At 34.7% G+C, this 22,331-nt stretch overlaps 1 protein-coding gene across 1 annotated transcript in view; it reads right to left on the reverse strand.

The window, feature by feature from the left end:
• LRPPRC (leucine rich pentatricopeptide repeat containing) overlaps window positions 1-22,331 on the reverse strand; it is a 108,504-nt gene that overhangs the window by 48,478 nt on the left and 37,695 nt on the right. The window contains exons 15-23 of the mRNA XM_007459953.1: window positions 13,995-14,022; window positions 12,180-12,237; window positions 10,996-11,102; window positions 10,707-10,784; window positions 10,324-10,368; window positions 9,830-9,943; window positions 8,637-8,767; window positions 7,857-7,942; window positions 6,261-6,468 (exon numbers count right to left, since the gene is read on the reverse strand). Coding sequence (XP_007460015.1) covers window positions 6,261-6,468; window positions 7,857-7,942; window positions 8,637-8,767; window positions 9,830-9,943; window positions 10,324-10,368; window positions 10,707-10,784; window positions 10,996-11,102; window positions 12,180-12,237; window positions 13,995-14,022 — 855 coding nt within the window. The remainder of the gene's footprint in view (window positions 1-6,260; window positions 6,469-7,856; window positions 7,943-8,636; window positions 8,768-9,829; window positions 9,944-10,323; window positions 10,369-10,706; window positions 10,785-10,995; window positions 11,103-12,179; window positions 12,238-13,994; window positions 14,023-22,331) is intronic.

Raw genomic sequence — 22,331 nt, forward strand, 5'->3', positions numbered from 1 at the left:
TCCCTACATTAGGTCAAAGCTATCAATAAATGAGTGAATAATTGTTCTGTCAATCAAAGAGACATGTTAATAGTCTTTGGTCTCCAAATATATGCTTCTGAAGATTATACATGCTCAGAACAACAACAGAAAAGACAAGTATAGCAAAATGGAAATAATTCATATATATTTGTTAGTAATTTTAAGTAACAATGTCACTGACCCCAGGTTGCCAACAAAATGAATTAGAAATCTATAGCGAAACATTTCGTACAAAGTGTGCTTACTGATGATATAAATGAACTAAGGTCTAGTCGTTTCTTTTCAGTCCTTATTATCTACATTCTGACTTGTGTTTGGTTGGATCACGTCACTTTAGAGAGATAAAAATGCCCACTTCTCATATGATTTGATTTCATCATTAATCTTTCCTATTATTAAAGCTTTTAAACTCTGGGTGAGGGAAATGAAAAATATGAGAAAGTATATAAAATTCACATTATTCTGAAAATAGTTGTATACTCATAGGACTTTTGAATTTCAATCCCAATTGATAAGTACTACATGCAGCTTGGCTACAGCAGTGTGACACATTTCTAGAAGTGGTGATGAAAGCAGATTATCACAACAGTTGAACTCAAGGACCTTTGGGTTCCCTCCAAGTTCTAAGACTCTAACATAACTCTAAGACTCTATGAACTTGAGCTTGTTAGGTTCATCATCTCAAATGTTTCACACCAGCAGAAAAAATCATCACATGAAAATACCACTTTTATTAGGCTGGATGAAATCAGTAAGTGCAGTAAAATATCAAATGGAAAAAGGTGGAAACTGCCTTATACCCAAAATGTGGGGGAAGACTTTATCAATCAGTGTAATTAGTTTCTGTAACCTAAAACGATTCTGTGATTTCCTTTGTACACTTTTAAACACTAGAACTGATTTAAAACTCTACTCTAAAATAATAATCTTTTGAAGAAATCTTGTTGAAAACATTAATTCTGGATTCAAAACTTACTCCGTGCTTATTTCAGTATACACGCATAATTCCTAAAGCTTTATACAAACGGGTCACAAATTTTTAAAAGTCCAATCCTGATAAAAATTTAGCCACTGCTTTCACAAACCTCAAATAATACTAAGTGAAAATCAACTCTATAGCATACTATTATCTCTAAGAAAAATCCACTGTGATATTTTCAACTAGACACCCTCCCAAAGTATTTCAATGATATACAAAGTGATTTTCATAAATAAAACTATATACGCTAATAAAAAGTAATCAATCATTTTAAAATATTTTTGATTGATGTAAATTAACTCAACATAGCCTTTATCAAAATTCTGGGAGCCTATGAAATAAAAACAGAACAGTGGAAAGGAAGATTCTATAATTTTAAGAACACACACATATATAATAGATTGAGTCTAATAAGAACATGGCAAATCTGATGTTACCTCTTGTGTTAGTCCTTATTATGAAATGAAAGTATGCTTTATGTCACTGACAGAAAAACAAACCCCGGACGTGACATTTATATGAGGCTGATCATAAAACTATCTACTTAAAGGTACCAGAAAACAAAGTCCTCCTAACTCAAATTCCTTTATATATAACTGTAAAAAGCACAAATGTATTTCATACAATCTTGAACAAGAACCAGTGACAACTATCTACCTATTGGTAGCTTTAAACTTAGTCTCCTTACCTATAGCAAATAACTTCCAATTTAATCAAAATTTTAAATGACAAATATTAATTTTTTAATTGGAATAAAGTGCTTCAACATATGCATAAAGTGTTAATGAAGTGGCGATTTACCTAAAGAGCTTACTGACTGAAAAGCTCTCAAAATCTCAAATCACTGGAGAAAAGACGGGCTTTAGGGGAGAAAAAAGTTCAAAACAAGGGAGGGGAAAACAAAAAACACCTTAACACTCTAAAAACTGACTATTTTGGGCTTCCCTGGTGGCGCAGTGGTTGAGAATCTGCCTGCTAATGCAGGGGACAAGGGTTCGAGCCCTGGCCTGGGAGGATCCCACATGCCGCGGAGCAACTAGGCCCGTGAGCCACAACTACTGAGCCTGCGCGTCTGGAGCCTGTGGTCTGCAACAAGAGAGGCCGCGATAGTGAGAGGCCCGCGCACCGCGATGAAGAGTGGCCCCCGCTTGCCACAACTAGAGAAAGCCCTCGCACAGAAACGAAGACGCAACACAGCAAAAATAAATTAAAAAAAAAAAAAAAAAAAAAAAAAACTGACTATTTTATAAATCTTAAGCAGATGTTCGTGTGGAAAGAAATCAATTCAGGAGAAACCATCGACTTCACAAAAATTATTCTGTGAAGAGAACCAGCCCTTGAAAGAGCTAAATGTTTCTTTTTCTGTTCATCATCTATAAATGCGGAATCTTCAAGGAGACTGGTGTTGCAATTACAACTAATCCTCCCAAAAAAATTAACTGTGTTGAAGGCTTTGTAATTTCCCTAGGTACAATTTAGCTGTCACTTACTTTCAAATTTACTCAAACATGCGTTCGGAACAGCACTAACTTCACATGTCAAGTGCTTTCCAGCCAATTGAGTCTAAACTGGAAGTCGGTGTTAAACAACTGAATGATTAGACAAGATAGCTCATTTCCCTGCTCTTTTGTTCAGAATAAAATGCCACATTTACATTATCAGGCTCAACAGGATTTTCTGACAGAGGGAGAAAAAACCCTACTGAACACTGTCCGTACTAAGCGCATGAAGCCTGTCATTTACCAATCATCCTTCAAAAAGCAATAGCCATGAATGTAACTTAATTACGACCCAATGATCCTTGACGAAAAATCATCTTATCACTGTCCTGTCCCCCTAGGGCAAATGAACCACTTTTGTCCTTTGGCACTGATGATGCTAAATTCTTAATTGCAATAATGGAGTAAAAGAGCCAAACCTCCTTAATTTCCTTTCAGCACATAAAGAGTTTTACTCCAGAAGGCGAGCATTCCCACAAATAATAAAAGTATCCAGTACAAATGAAGATGCCAAAATTGAAGGGGAGTGTATATGACAGAATAACCAGCATTATAAAAAGTGTATTTCCCACTTCTGCAACATATTGAACTGTTACAGTGAGTTTTAAAAAGTACTGGTATAGGTTCATCTTACAGAAATTGTGACCTTTATGAAGAACTCAAGATTCATTTAGCAAGCGTTCTGGGAGGATTATATGGACAAAGTCCATGATTCACTTAAATGAAATGCATGTGGGTATATACAGATTATAGCACAAATCAGCACAGAAAAATCCTAAATGGAAAGCAGAAATTAAAGCTTCTTTGATCATTTGCACTAAATAATCCAGTTAAACAGCTTCAGATATTTTTCATATGAAATGAAACCAAAATGGATCAGCTATACAAGTGAATATGAAACTGCATCATACAAATTTTTATGCTTTAAAAACTAATGGCCCAGATTTCATTAATTTTATTTCCTTTATCATAGCATAAAGACTAATCAAAAGCTCTTTTAACCTATTTTAAAGCATTTCTTTCTTCCTTAATATGGAGAATCCAGGTCATCTTTCTGGATCAGGCATGATTTCAATTAAAAAAAATTTTTTTTAAGTAGTTACAAAGGAAAATGTTTAACATTCATGTGGACTACATGTAGACATGTGTCTTACAGAACAGTCCCATTGTAAACGAAACACATGAAAATTTTGTTCAATTCAGCATACTTCTTTTCAGTGCAAGTATTATTTTGATAATACAAATCAGATTAGTTTAACAACTTCTTCAAAATTTTGCAAACCTGTTGTTATTTTGGATTTCCTTTGGCAAATGAATAAAAACAAAATGTATTATTTTTCATAACTGTAAAACTTTTAATACAATATCCAAGTAACAAACTGATACAATATTAAATTTCTCCTGTGTTTTATCCAATGCTGGAAAAGTCAGTCCAAAATTAATATCTATTGAATCTTAAAGATCATCTTTCTAAGGAACTCAACCTCGCGAATTACAATTTGTAAGTGACAGCCTTCTTCAGAGTCTTTGCAATGACTTTCCAAAAAGATGCTTGCCTTTGAAAGGATGAAGATTTTGTAAAGTGTTCTGAAATGTTTCTCATAATTCTACCTCAAGTTTGAATAAAAGCCCCATTCTCCAGATGAGCTCATACCTGCTGAGGCCAATTACCTGGTATTATTGAAGATTAAACATATTTAATCAAATCAAATACATGCAGACTTTTGGGCAGGCTAGCATAGTTAATCCTAGTACTGCACTTGTCATGATTCTGAATTAATTAGCTATCTCCCATCAGTTGGGAAAACACAATTGAAAATAAGTTGCAAAGTCAATGTTTTCCTCCAACTTAGCCCCCACCAGGAGTGCTACTACTGTTTTCTGCTAAACATGAAATTTCCTTTATCTCCTTTTAATTATTCTCCTGACTCTAAAAGAGTCAACAAAACCTTTTTATCATGACAGATGAAACTGAAGATCTTGTCATGGAAACTGCCTCTGCAGAGCAAAGATAGCAAAAAACAAAAACAAATTCAGGCAAATAAAAATAGAAGGTAATTTCTCTTTGTATCTGAAAGTAGTAAAAAAAAAAAAATCATAAAAGAAACTAATTTAGATTTCTCTAGCCCAATTAACAGGGACAGTCAGATTTTACTGAGACACACAAACCTCTGACTGTACAGTAAAATCGGAAGCACAGAGTATGCTCCCCATCGGAAGCACAGAGTATGCTCCCTATTAACATCTGAATCCCATGCTATTTCCATTTTCCCTTGGGGGAAGTTCTCCTTGGTTCATGAGCCCCATCTGCAGACCTCTTCTGGAAAACTTTTGTATCGCCTCTGTCTTCAAAGTATTTCTATTTGTAAGATACTTTTTCTACCATGGCCTCATTTTCATTGTTAATTATTTTACTTTTGCCCAGTGGCGGAGGAGGGCCTAATTCTTCTGGGCACTGGGCCCATTTCTTTCAAATCCCTATGCAGAGCTCCACATGCAATTTGCAGAGACGGGTCTTTTAAACAATCAAAAAAATTCTAGGAGGAAGCATATTAATTATAGGATTTCTATATAAAGTAGGCTGTGAACATGAGAACTCAATAACACAGTAATTGTTTGAATCACTATTTCTTTAAAAAGATGTAATGCTGAGATTGTGGAGGTTAAGATTTAGCCAAATCATATAAGCTGATAAACTATTTTTTGACTGATGGCAAAGAAATTATTTCATAAAACATTTATGTGCATGTATGTGTGTGCACATATATGTGTACACATATTTCCTAACAGTTAGTTAAAAGACATGTTTTTATTCCACATTTTAAATTCAATACTAAATCATTCATTATATTTAATTAATTATACCCCCTAATAAATAAAGAAAAACTACCAGAAATGTGGGAAGAATATGAGAACCGTTAAGATTTATCTTTTACTTTTCTCCTGACACTGATACGGCAACATCCAAACTAAAATTAGAAAATCACAATCGCAAAATAAGCAGATTAAAAATTGCATTAAGCCATGGAAGAGGTGACAAAGAGGTAAGATCTGAGAAATTTTTTAAAACGGAAAAGAAAAACAAACACAAAAGGAAAAGAATAAAGGATACTTTATCATCTTACTAAAATGTTTCACTCATTACAAGAGAGTAGGTTGACTTTATGATTTGCCCTGGAAAAAATACCTTAAATTGGGCACCGACATGAACATTACAAATGTAAAAATTTCCAAATTCAGTAAATCTCACCCTATTAACAAAATTCATCTTCTTCCCACAAGACACAGAGACATCTTCTGCAATATTTATCGAAGCCAGAATAACTACTATGTTGGTACATGCAATTAAAATACTACATGGAGGAAAGGAGCAATGAAGAGACGCTGCCACGTCATTACCTGAATAACAGTCATGAAGCATAATCAAAAGCCCCAGAGAATCCTTCTTTCTTATATTTATTAATAATTAACACTTATAAGGCTCAAAACTGGGAAAAACTAGATTTGGCTTCATGTAATATCATCACATGTCCCACAAAAAAAAAATTACCATAGATCATTCCATTGAGAAGTAATCCACAGGACTACAGGGCGGCTGGTGATTTTATAGGTCACCTACTCCACAGAAGTTCTCTTATTCTGTGGCGAATAACCTCCAAGGCTTCCACAGCACCACAGAGAATTTACAAAGTATAATCCCCAAATGATTAGATTCATTCTTTCAATGCCAACATTTAAAATTGAAAATTCAATCAACTTACTTTTCCAGATACAGGGTGACCAATGGGGAACTTAAGGTAGTAGATGGTTTCGCTAACCCTAGAGTCAGGATGGCTTCATGCAACTGTTTTACTGTTTCAGTTTCACCTCTTAAAGCTGCGCCATTTAGGATGTGGAAAAAGGACAAGACTGTTGCATCTTTGATAAGAACATCCTTCTCTTTCATCTCCTTTAGAATGTTAATGGCATCTACAATGAAGTAGCACAAAAGACCCTTAGGTAATTTCATGTAGGGAACAGCATTTCAAGCCCATCAGGAATGTAAATTCTAGTGTATAATGCCGATTTCAAGTTAATTACTACTTGCATTTCTAAACGAGACTACAATTATAAATCCACAATAGCATGGTTTTTATCATTTCCCTGCAACTTTGACTACAAATTACAGATAGGGACTGTGTGCCCACTCTGCACCACATAACCCTGTACTGTCTGCCCTATAGCTGTAAGATCCTCCTAAATGGATGCTTTTATCATTCAGAGCTAACATCTGCTAAATCACACCATTGTTTCTTCAGCAGATGGCTTGTCAGGAGGCCAGATAATAAAGATGTGTTTACACTGTATATACAGCCAGACTAATGGTCTGATACCGATAGGGCCTGTTTGCTATGTCGATACTAATTAGCCAAGCAGAGCCAATGAAAGCTTTCCAAAAGACTGCATGTTAATACATTAGATTCATTAAGCTTCATTAGGAAGGGAGAAACAAACATTTTAGGATATGGAATAAGTTCATTTTTATAATGTTGTTCTTAATTATTGCACAGACAAAATGTTTTGACCGCTTTACAGAAAATGATTTTTAAAAAGCAGTCTAATCTTCATAAAGAATTTTGTGTTAGAAGGGTTTCCTAGGAAAAAATTCAATGTTCAAATCAAATGTTTTCTCCACATTTTTCACTATAAAGATTTTTAAAAAAATCTCTAGGAATAAAAGGAAGAGAGGGAGGTTAAAAAAAGAGTTTCAAAATAAAGCCCAATGAGAAAGAAACAAGCAAACAGTAAGAATAAATTATCAAGTGTAATTATATTAGGTTTAGCATTATCTCAACTACGAGAAAATTAGAGTACAAACATCAACAATATAATCAGCTAGGCTCTGCTCGCAAACTTCTACGTAAAACCTTATTAAAGTACACATTTTGTTAATGGTATTAAAAGTGAAGACAAAGCCTCCTGCAAAATTCATATTCTTGAATAAAGGTTATATTTATAGGTTTTATGTTCAGCCTTCTAATGTTCTTAAGCGAAAACAAAGCCATTAGTGCAGGCATATAGGCAAATTGTGCCGTAAGTCATGATCTTCAAACTCAATCCAAACAGCAATGCTAATAAAAACTAGCTGCAGAAATGCAAAAAGCACTGAGCTGTGCAAATGTAAATGACAAGCTTGCCAATCCATTAAAACTAATGGCCTACACTGTCCGTGCAGCTCTGGCTGGATTCACATGCAAATTTGTATGCAAAGTGTTCAAGCACTTTGCAAGACATGATATACCATTAATATCAATTCACATGTTATTCCAGTGGCAAGATACTTGCATCACATGTTTCCTTTATGTGCTGACGCTTACCTTGGAGCTTGCCATGTTTTCCCAATACTTTTACAAGTCTTACATACTTGCTGGTATCAAGGACAGCAGAAGAATCTAAACGGTCACTAAAAATTAAAGCCATATTTATATTATGTTAGAAGTTGTTTAACTGTTAAAAGGACTGCAATATCTACTTGATCACTTTTCAAAAACTCATCAGAATCTGAACTGTTATTAACATTGGCCTCTACAATTTAGTTAAGGTTTATTTTTGAAGCCATATACAAATCCACATGTAATTATATTCAAAGTGACGAAGTAAAAATCTAACACTATATATATGTTGCATCTTTCCATCTGCAAATGACACTAATAAGGAACTCTTTTGCTTCATGGCACTTAAGGTGATTCTAACTTTGTCATGAATACTGAAATACATTTGGTAAATGTATCAGGATGGGAAACCAAAGATACCTTAGAAATGGACAGAATTTTGTTTACACTACAGTACAGAAAGTGGAATATTTAACAAGCTTTATAAAATAGTTACTATCACCACTGTTGTCATATGCAGTTGTATAATCAAGAGGAAAAAAACTTTGCCTTTAAGGAATAGAACATCTTATCATACTTAAACAAAGACTCCTTGCTGAAAACAAGCCATAATTAATCAGAGTCTTATAGTATGAAATTTCAAAAACACAAAAGAGAATTTTTAAAATTCACATTATATGAGAGTAGCATTCAATCTACATGATCCATCAAGGACTGTGTATCAGCATACATGCTGATGATTTGTTTCAGTGCCAGGGTACTCACAATTCTCGTTTCAGGTTCAATGCCTCTTCTGCATTATCATGTCGACAGCACAAATTTATTAAAGAGGCATAGCCACCAATAACCATATGTGATTCATATTTTGCTTTCAATTCAAGAGCTTTATGCATGTTCTAAAATAAAGGACGGAAGTGAAAAAGAAATAAGAAATTAATATAAAAATAAAATAAAATTTCTAGTTTCAATGTTCAGAGTGTAAAAAAAGTTAATAGTACTTTTAAAATAAATGGATTCATGTTATTAACTTCACCTTGCTCCCTGAAAAGAAATGGATTCATGTTATTAACTTCACCTTGCTCCCTGGTATTTTTATTTGCCTTTTAAAAAGCAGGAAAAGATATAAATATGTGGGGTTTAAAAGATTTGTTATCTACACTGCAAAACAGGCCACTATGCCAAATTTGATGTTTTAAGGTTTGGGTGTTGTATTATAAAAAAAAAGACTTCCAGATTAAATATGTACCAAGTAAGCCCTTACTCACCGTCCAATTTCCATGCACAGAAATATCTGTCATTGCAATGTTCCTCACAGTCTAGTTCAATATCCAAGTAATGTAAGGAAGTATTTTAGAATTTAATAGTACCATGTTATAACCTTAAAGGCAACTGTTATTTCTGTTCCCCTAGAAACACAGGCATAAGACCAAATGATACTGAACTAAAAACCGAAAAAGTCTAGTGATATACCACAAATTGCAGACGCACACTAAAATGAACACAAAGTACAGCTGGACGCCTGCTGAAAAAAGGCAAGAGACCCTTTATCTCAGAAAGACTTTTTTCCAGCAGGAAAATGGAATTTCAATCCCTGCATTAACAACCCAGTAATATTTGACTTGCAAATGACAAATGCATGTATCAGTTGCTTGACAATCTAGATATAAGAGACCGGAGCCATGGCTTGAAAGGACATTTGGCATGTATGATAAACCTATCATGGCTGTTACTATCATTCACTTTGCAGGTTATTGTAAACAAACTACAGTAACCGGAAAACATGCCATTCAAGGTGTAGCTGAAATTAGCTAACCTTTCATTTAATTGCATTCTTCACAGACATGATGTATAATAATTAATTGTAAAAATCATAAATATTATATTTGGCTTTGCTTACTTTTATCTATAAAGAATTTTTTTTTTACCTTAATAGCGTATTTGAAAGAGTTAAAAGTTACCTCTTCTGAACACAGCATTAATATGAGTTGCTTCAGGACATCTCCTATAGGTTGATTTTCAGCTTTTAGTTTTTCAAGTTTAGACTCCAAATCAGATGATGTAGGCTGCGAAGTCTACAGAAATGGAAAGAAAAAAGAAGGAAAGAAATTTCCTACAAAGAAAATGCACCCTTTGTCACTCTTCCCTTTAAACTGACCTTTCCTAAATGTCATAAATGCTATCATGGATATTAATCTGGGAATCTGGGGATGGACTCCAGGGGTTTATAAAGCTCCTGAGATTATATGCAAATTTCTCAGATATGCCGATTTTTTTGAGATATGCCGATTTTTTTGGGATATGCTGATTTTTCTGAAATAGCTTTTATCAACTTCTTAGAGGTACACTGATGACAAAAATGTTAGGAACCACTGGTTTTATAAGGACACAGTCTAGAACTCTCATTAAATGTGGTTACTACAGCATGTAGAATCTACTCAAAAAGCCTACTTACTTTTCGAGAGTCTGTCTTCTCTCTTTCAACCAACATATTAACATCCTAAAATTGGGATTTAAATTAGAATCAGAAAACATGTGTAAAATATATTAGCAAATGTCAAAAGCAAATTTTGGAAATTTCATTTCATTTTACTGTTATTTTTCCATCTTCCAAAATTTTCCCGAAATTCTGTTCATGCTTTATAACCACTGTAATAAATACTTTAAACACCTTCTTCAATATATAAATAGCAATTACCAACAATCAATGAAAAGCATTGTTTTAAAGGTTGTCATTTAAATAAACTTTTGGCCCAAAGCAACATATTTAAATAGTTTTAACATGCTTTTATACATAAATTAAGCATTTTAAAAAGCTGATTACTGTTTCACACACACCTTAATCAATTCAGGAACATGGTAGCTATCCAGCAGATTACGAATGCCTCTGTAGATATTTTCAGGAATTTTTACATTCTGTGCAAAGGGAAGGGAGGAGGAAAAAAAAACTGAGTTTTAGACAACCAAACTGAGATTTGTCTAACAAATTATCTCAGACATAATTTAAGTCTCCAACTCATCTATGTCATTGAGAAGTGGTCTGGTTGTACTTAAAAGCAGCAATTTCAAATCTAATAGATACATGTCAGGCAGGACAGGCATTATATAGCAAAAAATGAAATGGTACCATCTCCATCAGCTGATGGAAGTATTGTCTCAAACGCTCCTCCTTGGCCTGTACCTCTGAGTCACTCATGCTGTCAATCAAGTTATAAAGAAAATAGCCAACAGCTTCTGTGGAAAAAAACAAGAGAAAGCATTCCACTAAAATTACTGAGACTGTCATGTTATCAAGATTAATTTATAAGAAATCATTTTGGTGTGAGATGTCACCCTGATGAGAGGCTCTGAAATGGCAACAATGATCACTGAGGCATAGAGATTATGTGGTTTGGGAGCACATATCTAACTGGTGAGTGAAAGGAATATTAATTATTTTCAGACCGAGTGACAGCTTTTCAGTACTGAACCTTACTTCAATCTATTTTTTTCCACCACTCTGTGACAGAAGTTGTCCTGCCCAAGGCCTTACCCCTTTCCTGTCCAAATCACAAATAGTGAGAATAAATAAATGCTTTGTACACATTTCTATACTAATTTTTTGGTGGGCAATACTTAGTAGGGAAACATAAAATTAGAGAGGACTGTTAAATGTTGAGTATAGAAAGTTAAATAATTTTAATAAGCAGATACAGTAATCCTGTGGAGAGCTGCCTATTAGCCAATGAAAAACCGAGATTAACAAAGATGCTTTGTAACAACAGTAATTTTCCTATGCATTCAAGCATAAAACATATAGGGCCATGTGTTAATACCTAGGACAGAAAAATACGAACTTTCAAGAAGCGTACCTTCTTACAGAAATCCATATATGCTAGGCTTTATTATGTGAAAACAAAAATCATTAAATGTCAAATAATATATTTTGGGTAATAAATTATATTTAAGTGGAAAAATTTACAAGACCGCTTTACTATTTTATGTTTGATTATACTGGCAAAACATTAAAATCACATAAACACTAAGGATTACTAATTTTTAAGCCTATCTTGATTGATTCTCTAAGAAGCATTTCCTCAATATCTAAAAAAAAAGCCCTCCCAACCCTCCCTTTAAAAAAACAATTATGATAAAACCAAACACCTCATAGATCTCAAAATGTCGTGGTTATCAATATAAAGATTTATAACCAAATGTTTTCAAATTTCACTTTCAAAAAGAAAATGTTTACTGCTGTAATCCTTCTAGTCCATCATTACACAGAAGAATGGATTTGTGGATAAGTTACAATCATCGAAATTGAAACGCTACCCGTTGGTCCTGGAGGCTCCTGGCAATAACGTCCATCCTTGTACAACAGTTCTGTTATCTGGTAAGACAGAAAATGCGTGCATTGCAGCAAGAGAAGCAAACAAGAACAAATACAATCTGAAATTGAATTCTTGAAATAATAAAGCCTCTCCCCAGTAAGGTGTTATTCTGTATCATAGTAATTCAACACCATCCCCACCTGCCAAGGAGATTGTTTCGTTTTTAAATAATAGGCTTGTCTTTTAAAAACAAAAACAAAACAAATCCATGTTGAAGGAAAACTGCAATGTTTCATGAAATGTCACTAAGAAAGCCTCTAAACTGATCTTTTATATACTGTTTTAAATAAACTGTTATAATAGGAAATAGCTTATAGAAATTATCAACCAATGTTATTTGTCATTGTATTGTTTTTGGTCTTGTTGAAATTGGTCCAGTTTCCTCCTTTTAAATGAAGTTTTACAGAAATAAGAAAGTAAAATACCCTGAACCACTAAATAACTTTTTTTTTTAAGTTTTTCAACATTTTCCCAGTCATTTTAATGGCATTAAAACAAAAGGGGGTCGAAAGTTCTAACATGTTTGTTCTCATTGATTCTTATCAACCGAATACACAAGAACTAAAGACTTACTCATCAACATTAATTTTGCCCACAAAATTTCAATTTAAAAAATTCAAATATATATTTTATGATGAAAACGATTACAAAACCTACATACAGTACTGACATCTAACTTTTGATCACAGTACTTGACTATATATCCACAGGCAGAAGATAATAAGAAATGAACATAGTTTTCTGAAGTGATATGTGTTAGGAATTCTGAATTACCTTATATGTATACTACAATTGAACTTATTTGTTCTTTAAATAGTACCTGGCACATACCATAAGTATTAACAACTCAAACTACAGCAGCTTCTTCAACTATTTATTTTCTAATATGGAAAATTAGGCAAAACTGACCATACCCCACCATAAAATCATGCTGCTGTTAATAGCAATTCAAAGGTTAAGGTAGAAACTGTTCAAAAGCAAAGCAAAACAAAACAATCCTTACCTACAAACTGTTTTTTAACCAACACAGACATGTGTAGAAGGTAGACAATAAATTCTACCAGAAGTTGTAGCCATACATCAGACATGACAGCCAAATTCAACACCACATTTTGAACAAAGACACATTTAATAAACCAATGAAAAATCTTTCTAGTCAAAAAACTAGTTCTAAATATAAATATCTCAACCATATATTATAACTGACTATATAGTTTGAATGGCAGTTTAAGTAATACTAAAAACAGAACTGAATGAAAATAAGATTTAAAAAAAATATTTAAATTGGGAATTCCAATCAATAATGTGCATTCTGATTTTATTAAGCTACAAATATTCTTGTAATTCAGCATAAGATCATTGTACTTCCTGCATAAAAGCAGTTAACTTCTTAAAAAGATAACAGTTTAAAACTGATTTGTATATCATTCATATATAGACATACATATAGATACACAAACATATACACCCATGCATATATTTTTTTAAATAATTATTAAATCTGTATGGTTACTGCAATAATGTTAACAGTTGTTTTTTGGAAAAGTTGAAAACCTTATGAAGAATTTAGGACAAAGTAAAGGATCACTTCAATAATAAATTTCATGCTCCAGGAAAGCAGTTTTAAAACTAAAATGACCAACCTGAAGATTCTAAATTCACTTAATTTATAATGATACATGACAAATATATGAAGCTATTATAATTTTTGCTTTTTATATACCATGTTATGATTTGCAATATTAGGAATACTTACCTTGCTCCAAAGATTTATATTCATAGACCTGCAGGGGGCAGCAAAGGATTAAAAATAAACCCAAAAGTTTAAAAACCATTTTTAAGTTAAAAGACACTAGTAATAATTATATGCAATGCATACAGATCAAAGCCCTAAAAAATATAAGTAAATAAGTGTTTCCAAAATCAAGGTGAATTTTCAAGCCAAGGTAATTTAGAAAGATTGACTCTCATTTACTTTGAACCCTCAAAATAAGATTTACTGATTCTTGCTCTTGCTCTGATTCAAGAACAAGAATCAGTAAATCTTGGAGTCCCAGTTTGATGGAACAGGATATTTGCATGGTCTCAAAGTGCCTACCCAAGACTGCTTATTACTTGTAATGGTAAAGACAGTAACCACATAATGGAGAAATCAACCCAATATCTTCACTGAGTGATCAAAATTAATACCACTAATGAGATGCTGATGGACACATTTTATTTTTAATTTAGTTTTTTGTTTTTGTTTATTTTTTTGCAGTACAAGGGCCTCTCACTGTTGTGGCCTCTCCCATTGCGGAGCACAGGCTCCGGACGCGCAGGCTCAGCGGCCATGGCTCACGGGCCCAGCCGCTCCGCGGCATGTGGGATCTTCCCGGACCGGGGCACGAACCTGTGTCCCCTTCATTGGCAGGTGGACTCTCAACCACTGTGCCATCAGGGAAGCCCTGATGGACACACTTTAGGTTTAATTCCCTGAGAAGGACAGAACATCACTCCTGCGGTATTCCAATCAGGGATGAAACTAATCATGGGGAACCATGAGGAACATTCTAGAAAATAACCGGCCTGTATTCTCCAAAACTACTAATGTCATAAACGACAAAGCCTGAAGAACTGTTCCAGATCAGAGAAAATTAAAGAGAAAAGACAACTAACATCCATCCCTGAACTGGATTCTGTTCTGGAGGGAGGAAAAAAAAAAAGAGCGAGAAAGAGAAAATAATTGATAAAACTGGTATATGAGCTATATTTGATAAAAATATTCCATCAACGTTAAGTTTCCTGAATTTGTCAACTGTGATGCAGTTGTGTTAAGGGAACATCCTTGTTCTGTGGAATTATATACTGACATATTTAAGGATAAAGGGTCATGACATATGCAACCTAAGCCCAAATAGTTCCAAAAAATTAAAATTTATATATACATGCATGTATAAATAGATGGAGAGAATGTATAATGATAATGTCAAAAAATGCTAAAAGTTAAATAATGGGGTATATAAAAGTTCTCTGTACTACTCTTGTAATTTTCTATAAATCTGAAATTATTTCAGGAAAGCAAAAGGAATGGCTCACCCAAATTCTGACTGTTTAAATGAAAAATCATTTACAAAACTGGGTAACCAATGAACCCTAGTCTTATACTATTTAAGCTTTGTAAACTTAATGTCTATAAGCTTTGTATATATTTAAGTCAAACACAGAATCTACTTTAAAGAGACTAGTTACATTTTAATGATAATTTTACAATGCTAATATGATTTATATATTTATTATAATTATGTATATTATACTTAACATTGTAAAATACCCACAAAACTTACAGGCCTTTTTAAACCTACACCCACAAAAATTCATAGCCCTCTTTAAACTTGAGGTTGGGTAGTTTAGGGTGGACTGTTTTGGTATAGTGAGTTAATAAGGCACTTATTTTAACTTTAAAAACATTCAGAATGAACTACTGACACACACTACTTGGATGGATTTCAGGGACATTACGCTGAGTGAAAAAAGGCCAATCTCAAAATATGATATACTCTATGAGTCCAGTTATATAACCTTTGCAAACTAAAATTATAAAAATTGAGAACAAATTAGTGGCTGCCATAGGTTAGGGATGGTGGATGGGAGATAAAGAGGTACTGGGGGCAGGGGGTAATTTGTAGTGATGGCATAGTTCTGTTATCTTCACTGCAGTAATGGTTACACAAATCTATACGTGTGATAAAATGAGATGTAACCATTGGGGGAAAATGGACAGAGAGTATAAAGGCCCTTTGTGTCCTATCTTTGCAACTTCCATGACTCCATAAGTACTTCAAAACAAAAAATAAAAACATGTTCCATGCCCCTCTAGAATCCTCTGCCTTATGATAAAAATCATCCCTCCTACTAAAGAACAGTAAGAAGAAGTTTTGAAAAAGATGAAATCTTATTCATAAGTGGGGGAAAAAAATGTTTACGAAGCCCTGCATTTAATAGTGTTTCTTCCAATTTTGGAAAAAACTCTTTGAGTAATCAGTTAGCAGAAGACATGATAAACTGACCTAAAAATTGTATCTCTAGGCTAAACTGGAAGACAATCTCTCAACTGTTACAAGAAAGTTTTTCATCTCATCCATCCACTGATTACAGAGCAGCCTCCTCCGACTACCTGACACTTCCATATGTTTAAAAAAAAAAAATTTTTTTGTTTTTTTTTTTTTGGCCAAATAGTAAGTGAAAGAAGAGTGAGCACTCAAAATATGAAGATATGGACTTCCCTGGCAGTCCAGCAGGTAAGACTCCACGCTCCCAATGCAGGGGGCCTGGGTTTGATCCCTGGTCGGGGAACTAGATCCCACATGCATGCCACTACTAAGAAGCCCACATGCCGCTACTAAGAAGCCCGCATGCCGCAACTAAGAAGTCCACACGCCACAACTAAAGATCCCTCATGCCGCAACGAAGATCCTGCGTACTGCAACTAAGACCTGGCGCAGCCAAAATAAATTAATTAGTTAAAAAAAAGAAGATAAAATGCTGTGCAGTGAAGAATAAGATACACTGAAAATCTATACTGATAAAAAAATCAGTCATCTTTTTTGGTTAGGCTAGAATCCGCTTTAATTCCAAGAAATCTGGACCTGTAGATAGATGCTTACCACACCTAAGGAATTGGGGTAGGGGGTGGTGGTGCTGGGGAAGAAGGTGGGAATAAGGGGAGTAGGGAAATCAGCTTGCAAGGACTTGAGAAGCCAATGCCCAAAACTGCACAATATTAAGTGGCAAGATTTGCAGTGGTTCGTCATCTGTCCTGTACCATGGATCCCTTTGGGACTTTGGTGAATTCGTTTTCTCAATTACTGTTAGTTTTGTCAGGTGTGATAACATTACAGTGGTTGTTTTATTTAAAGTAAGTTCTGAGGTATATACGAGACAGAATGACAAGAGGTCCTTAATTTTAAACAGTCTAGGGGAAAAAAGGGGGGTGGGGTGGGGAAGGAATAAATGAAACAAGACTGCCCAAATCTTAACTGTTGAAGCTGGGCAGTGGCTAGTTTGGAGTTATACTTTCGTGAATGATTGAAAGCTCCATAATGAAAAATAAACACATACCATCTCTGGTCTAAATTTTACATCTCTATTCTAACTCTCAGCATTAATAAACTGGGCTTTCTTTTTAAGAAAAGCTACTTTAAAGCAGAAACTAACACACCATTGTAAAGCAATTATACCCCAATAAAGATGTTAAAAAAAAAAAAAGAAAAGAAAAGCTACTTTAATCGTATCTTTTTCATCAAACATCAACTTAATGTAGAACAAAAAATATTCCTGAGATAGTAAATTGCCATCAAACCTGGCATGAAGTACCTAGGGAAGGCATAGAGGCAAACTTTCAAAATTGTACATATATCTAAAATAACTGAAAATGACTAAAAGCACTACCTTGAATGTGAAGCTTCATGACAGATGGCACAGGTCCAGAAAAAACCAACTAAAAAACCCCACTCAGAATCTTTTAAACTAAGCTGTATGAAGGATAGTTAACACTTCTTCATCACACACTCAATCCGTGCAATCTGGCTTCTGGCCCCAAACCTCCACTGAAAGTACTCTTACTATTACCACTAATCTCAATTCAAAATTCAACTAACACCTTCTGGTCCCCTTTGACTAAGTTTTGAGATTTGTGTTGTTGATCATTCCCTGCCAGTCTTCCAGTGATGCTACTCAATCTGTTTCAGAAATTCTCCTTCCCTAGGTGCTCCTTAAAAACAATCCTCTGTACTAGGTTCCAAGTACATTATATTTTTTAATTTTTAAGGCATTTAAATTCCCTGTTTCACAGAAGAAGAAACAGACTCAGAAAGGCTAAGTTTAGAATTATCTTCACCGGAAGTTCCACAGGCACCTAAAAAGATCCCATGAATTGTTATTATCTCTTGCTGTTGTCCTATTCCCCCACCTACCCTTACCGGTACCCTTTTCTCCCCGCTTCAAATATCCACTGTCAGTCTTAACCTTCATTATGTCAATCTTTCAGCGGCTGGAAGGCATGACTCAAGGTCTAAACTTCATAACTTAGAATGAGATCATTTGTGAAGAGCCCCAGGCTACCATTTTGGCTTTATTTCTTGCCATTATTTCATGGGCAACCATTATGTCAATCTATCATCAGGTTCCCAAATGCACTGTTCTCTCAGCTTCAATGCCTTTTGCCTTTTCCCCTGGGCAAATGCTTATTCATCCTTTAACCTCAGTTCAGCACCTTCTCTACACATCTTGCCCTGACCCATTCCTCCCCTAACCTTGGCAGAAAGAGACAGTGATTCAGTTACGTATATATATATATATATATATATATATATATATATATATATATATTTTTTTTTGTCTTTAATATATATATATATATATATATATATATATATATATATATATATATATATATATATATATTCTTTTTCGTCTTCATTATGGTTTATTACACGATATTGAATATAGTTCCCTGTGCTATACAGTAGGACCTGTTGTTTATCTCTTTTATATATAGTAGTTTGTATCTGCTAATCCTAAACTCCTAATTTATCCCTCCACCCATTTCACCTTTGGTAACCATAAGTTTGTGTTCTATGTCTGTGAGTCTGTTTCTGTTTTGTAAATAAGTTCACTCGTATCATATTTTAGATTCCACATAAAAGTGATATATGATATTTGTCTTTCTGACTTACTTCACTTAGCATGATAATCTCTAGGTCTCTCCATGTTGCAGCAAATGGCATTGTTTCATTCTTTTTATGGCTGAGTAGTATTCCATTGTGTGTGTGTGTGTGCGCGCGCGCGTGCATGTGTACACACCACATCTTCTTTATCCATTCAGATAGTATCTTCTCTATATATTCATAATTATCAAGATAAGTTTGCAGTTGCTTTCCTATTTTCTGGTACCTAGTTAACAAGTTGGGGGCAAGAAGATTCCTATTCACTCCTGAATGACCTCTTACCTCCCAGTCCCAGCCCTGAACACACGCTGAAAGCTACTATTTCCTGAGTACTCACAAACTGTACTTCATGAAGCACTTCCCTTCTCCTTGTAAAAATGTCATGAGTGGGAGCCTCACTGGCTGTGACTGAAAAGAGGAACTTAACACCTGGCACTTAACTTGGTTGACTGTGACAGGGCTAGTGTCAGAAACTTGATTTTTTTCAACATGTGAAAGGCAGCTCTGCTCCAATGGTACAGATTCCCACTTGTCAAGTTCAAACTCTTGCCATTGGGTCAGAAAAATCTCTCCTTATATCACACAGAACTCTTTATCTATGGACTATGAAGACTTAAGTGCCTCCAAGCCAGTTCTCAAACATTTCTCTTTTTGGTATTTGCCAACCAAATTTTGAACTATCTTCAGTGACATTTTGTCTCTTAGAAGTGACTCAATATTTCTGGGGTGGAGTTTCCACTAATATACAAAATGTACACTGCTTTCCTTCTCATTTGAACTTTGTTCAGCTGGAACTATTGTTAAGAGGAAAGAAAGTCTTATTCATACTAAACATATTCTTGCCCTGGATTTGATAGAAGAATTCACCAAATTTACCAGAGTAAATGCCCTTTCAAATACTTTAAAACAGCTTTATTTTTTTAAAAAGATTTTAAAGTAAAAATTCCCTAATAACCTTGAATCATCTCATCCTAACTAACAGCAATACTGAATTTTAAACATTTTATATAGGTGACTTCACCTCTATAGGCTACCAGTTTGGTTTATACACTGGGAAACTTCGGGAAGGCATGACACTTAATTGGTATTCAATGACCATCTCCTGAGCTTATCAATTTACAGAAATACTAGCTTGCCACTTAAACACCACTCTCAGAATATATGAGGAAAATAGTGTTGGTCTTTCAAAAATATTGTGGGATAGCATAAAAAATTAATCTGGGCCCAAATAGGTTACAGAACACATGGGAGGAACTACTGCCTCTTGGACCATGGATCTACCACTATTAGGCAGGTAATACTAAAGGCAGATAACTCTTACAAAAATTGCATTCCAATACCGAAATGCACATCCAAGTTTCCCTTAGAATTAGCTAAAGTGACTATGCTATCTCATTTAATGTTTTATAACTTATTTCTGATAACTATGAATAATTTTTTTTGGTAACTTTAAGTGAATCTCTTATGGACTAATCCTTATAGGAGCTGCAGGACTCTACTGGCAATAGCAATCAGTTTGGTTTTCAGAACAGCTTTCAGTCACTCAGCCAATTCTAAAGTTGCCAGAAGAGTACAACAGGACCCTGAGAAGCATGTGATAGGTGACTGTTTCAAAAGCTGTACTGAATGTACTGACAAAGGGATTTGAAAATATATATACTATTTGGCTCAGCATCAAATGAAAGAATAGAAGGCTACATTAATGCCAAGATAATGGACTGTAATGACTATGTTTTGAATTTTTAATAGTTTTGGGGGTGGGAGGAAAAGAAAGAAATTACCTCTAGCCAAATACTTCAAATTTTGCCCATTTTATGATTAATGCCAAATTATCACAACCTGAAACTTTTTGGTATCTACAATAAGAAATTCATCAACATAATACAGTTTTAGAACCTACAGATTTAAAATATTTCTGTGGAAGGGACTAATTAAAACTTGTTTTTATAGGGCAGACTATCAGAGCAGAGAGACCTTGACAAATAGACAGCCCTGGAGAACTGCAGAGGGTTGTCCTCAGGCTTCAGCTAAGTACTGATAAGCACGTTCGAGTGAAGAAACAATCTGAAGTCCAGGAAACTACCTGAGAACTTTCCAGAAGCTCAAAAAAAGACAATTCCCAGAACCCACACATGGAATTGGAATAGTTCACATTCCTAATAATCTCAAAATACATGGGCTAGCAGATAGAATTATCAGTATCAGGAGAATACTACCTTAATAGTAGGACTTGACTACTTTAGTGGGAATAATCCTAGACTAAAAGCTGCTCTAGGACTTCCCTGGTGGCGGCAGTGGTTGAAAGCCCGCCTGCCGATGCAGGGGACGCGGGTTCGTGCCCCGGTCCGGGAAGATCCCACATGCCGCGGAGCGGCTGGGCCTGTGCGCCATGGCCGCTGGGCCTGCGTGTCCAGAGCCTGTGCTCCACAGCAGGAGAGGCCGCGGCAGTGAGAGGCCCGCGTACTGCAAAAAAAAAAGAAGTGTAGGATTTGTGAAATATAACAACTGCCTTTCAAACTGACTAATAAAATAATAAAGGTAAAGAAGGAAATACCCATCATCTGGAAGTTTATATGAAAAACTTTTTTTCAAGTCTTTTGTCAAGGACAATTATATGAAAAGTCACTATATTTCACTTCATAATGCATTATGGGTTCTTGTTTTAAAATCTGGCTCTACTAGCATTTTTATCTACTTGATTATGTGTTCTGTATTTTTCAAACTTTATAGGCACAGACCTTGTTTTTTTTTTTTCTTAACTTCAGGAAGACAGCAATTATTTAAATGTATGTAGGTGTATGAGAGGAGTGGAACTGCACTGGCTAAATAAAGAATGGCAACAAGAATCCCTCCTACTTGTTCTATCTCTTCTTGCCTGCAATGGAGGTTCCAGAGATGTCAACAGAAAACCTAGTGCTTCCATTAACAAACAGTCTAAAAATTACTGGGATCAATATCAGAAGTCATTAACATTATAAACACAGAAAGAATGACAATATTAGAAACTCATCCTTTTGCAACCACCTCTGCTAACAACTGATTCAACAAGGACTACCAATGGCTACTATCACCACTGAGTGAAAGGTGCTAGGAAACAGGGTAGACACACTATCTCAAAGTATCACCCCACAGACGCCTTACTAATTACAAAGGAGATGAGGTTCCTTTGCAAGGAAGAGAAGTGGGGGCCACCAATGTAAGCAAATGATCAAAATTAGCTGATGGCACCAAAGTTAGACACCTGACATTATATTCCTTAAGAACTGACAATCACCTATGAAATATACTTGCTAAAAATGTTCAATCTGAGACTGATCGTGAGGGAAAAATTAGGTAAACACAAAATATGAGAGGGACATTCTATAGAGAAAGAAGCCTCGACTCTT

Source organism: Lipotes vexillifer, unplaced genomic scaffold (assembly GCF_000442215.2).
Source record: "Lipotes vexillifer unplaced genomic scaffold, Lipotes_vexillifer_v1.1 scaffold666, whole genome shotgun sequence".
Classification (NCBI taxonomy): domain Eukaryota; kingdom Metazoa; phylum Chordata; class Mammalia; order Artiodactyla; family Lipotidae; genus Lipotes; species Lipotes vexillifer.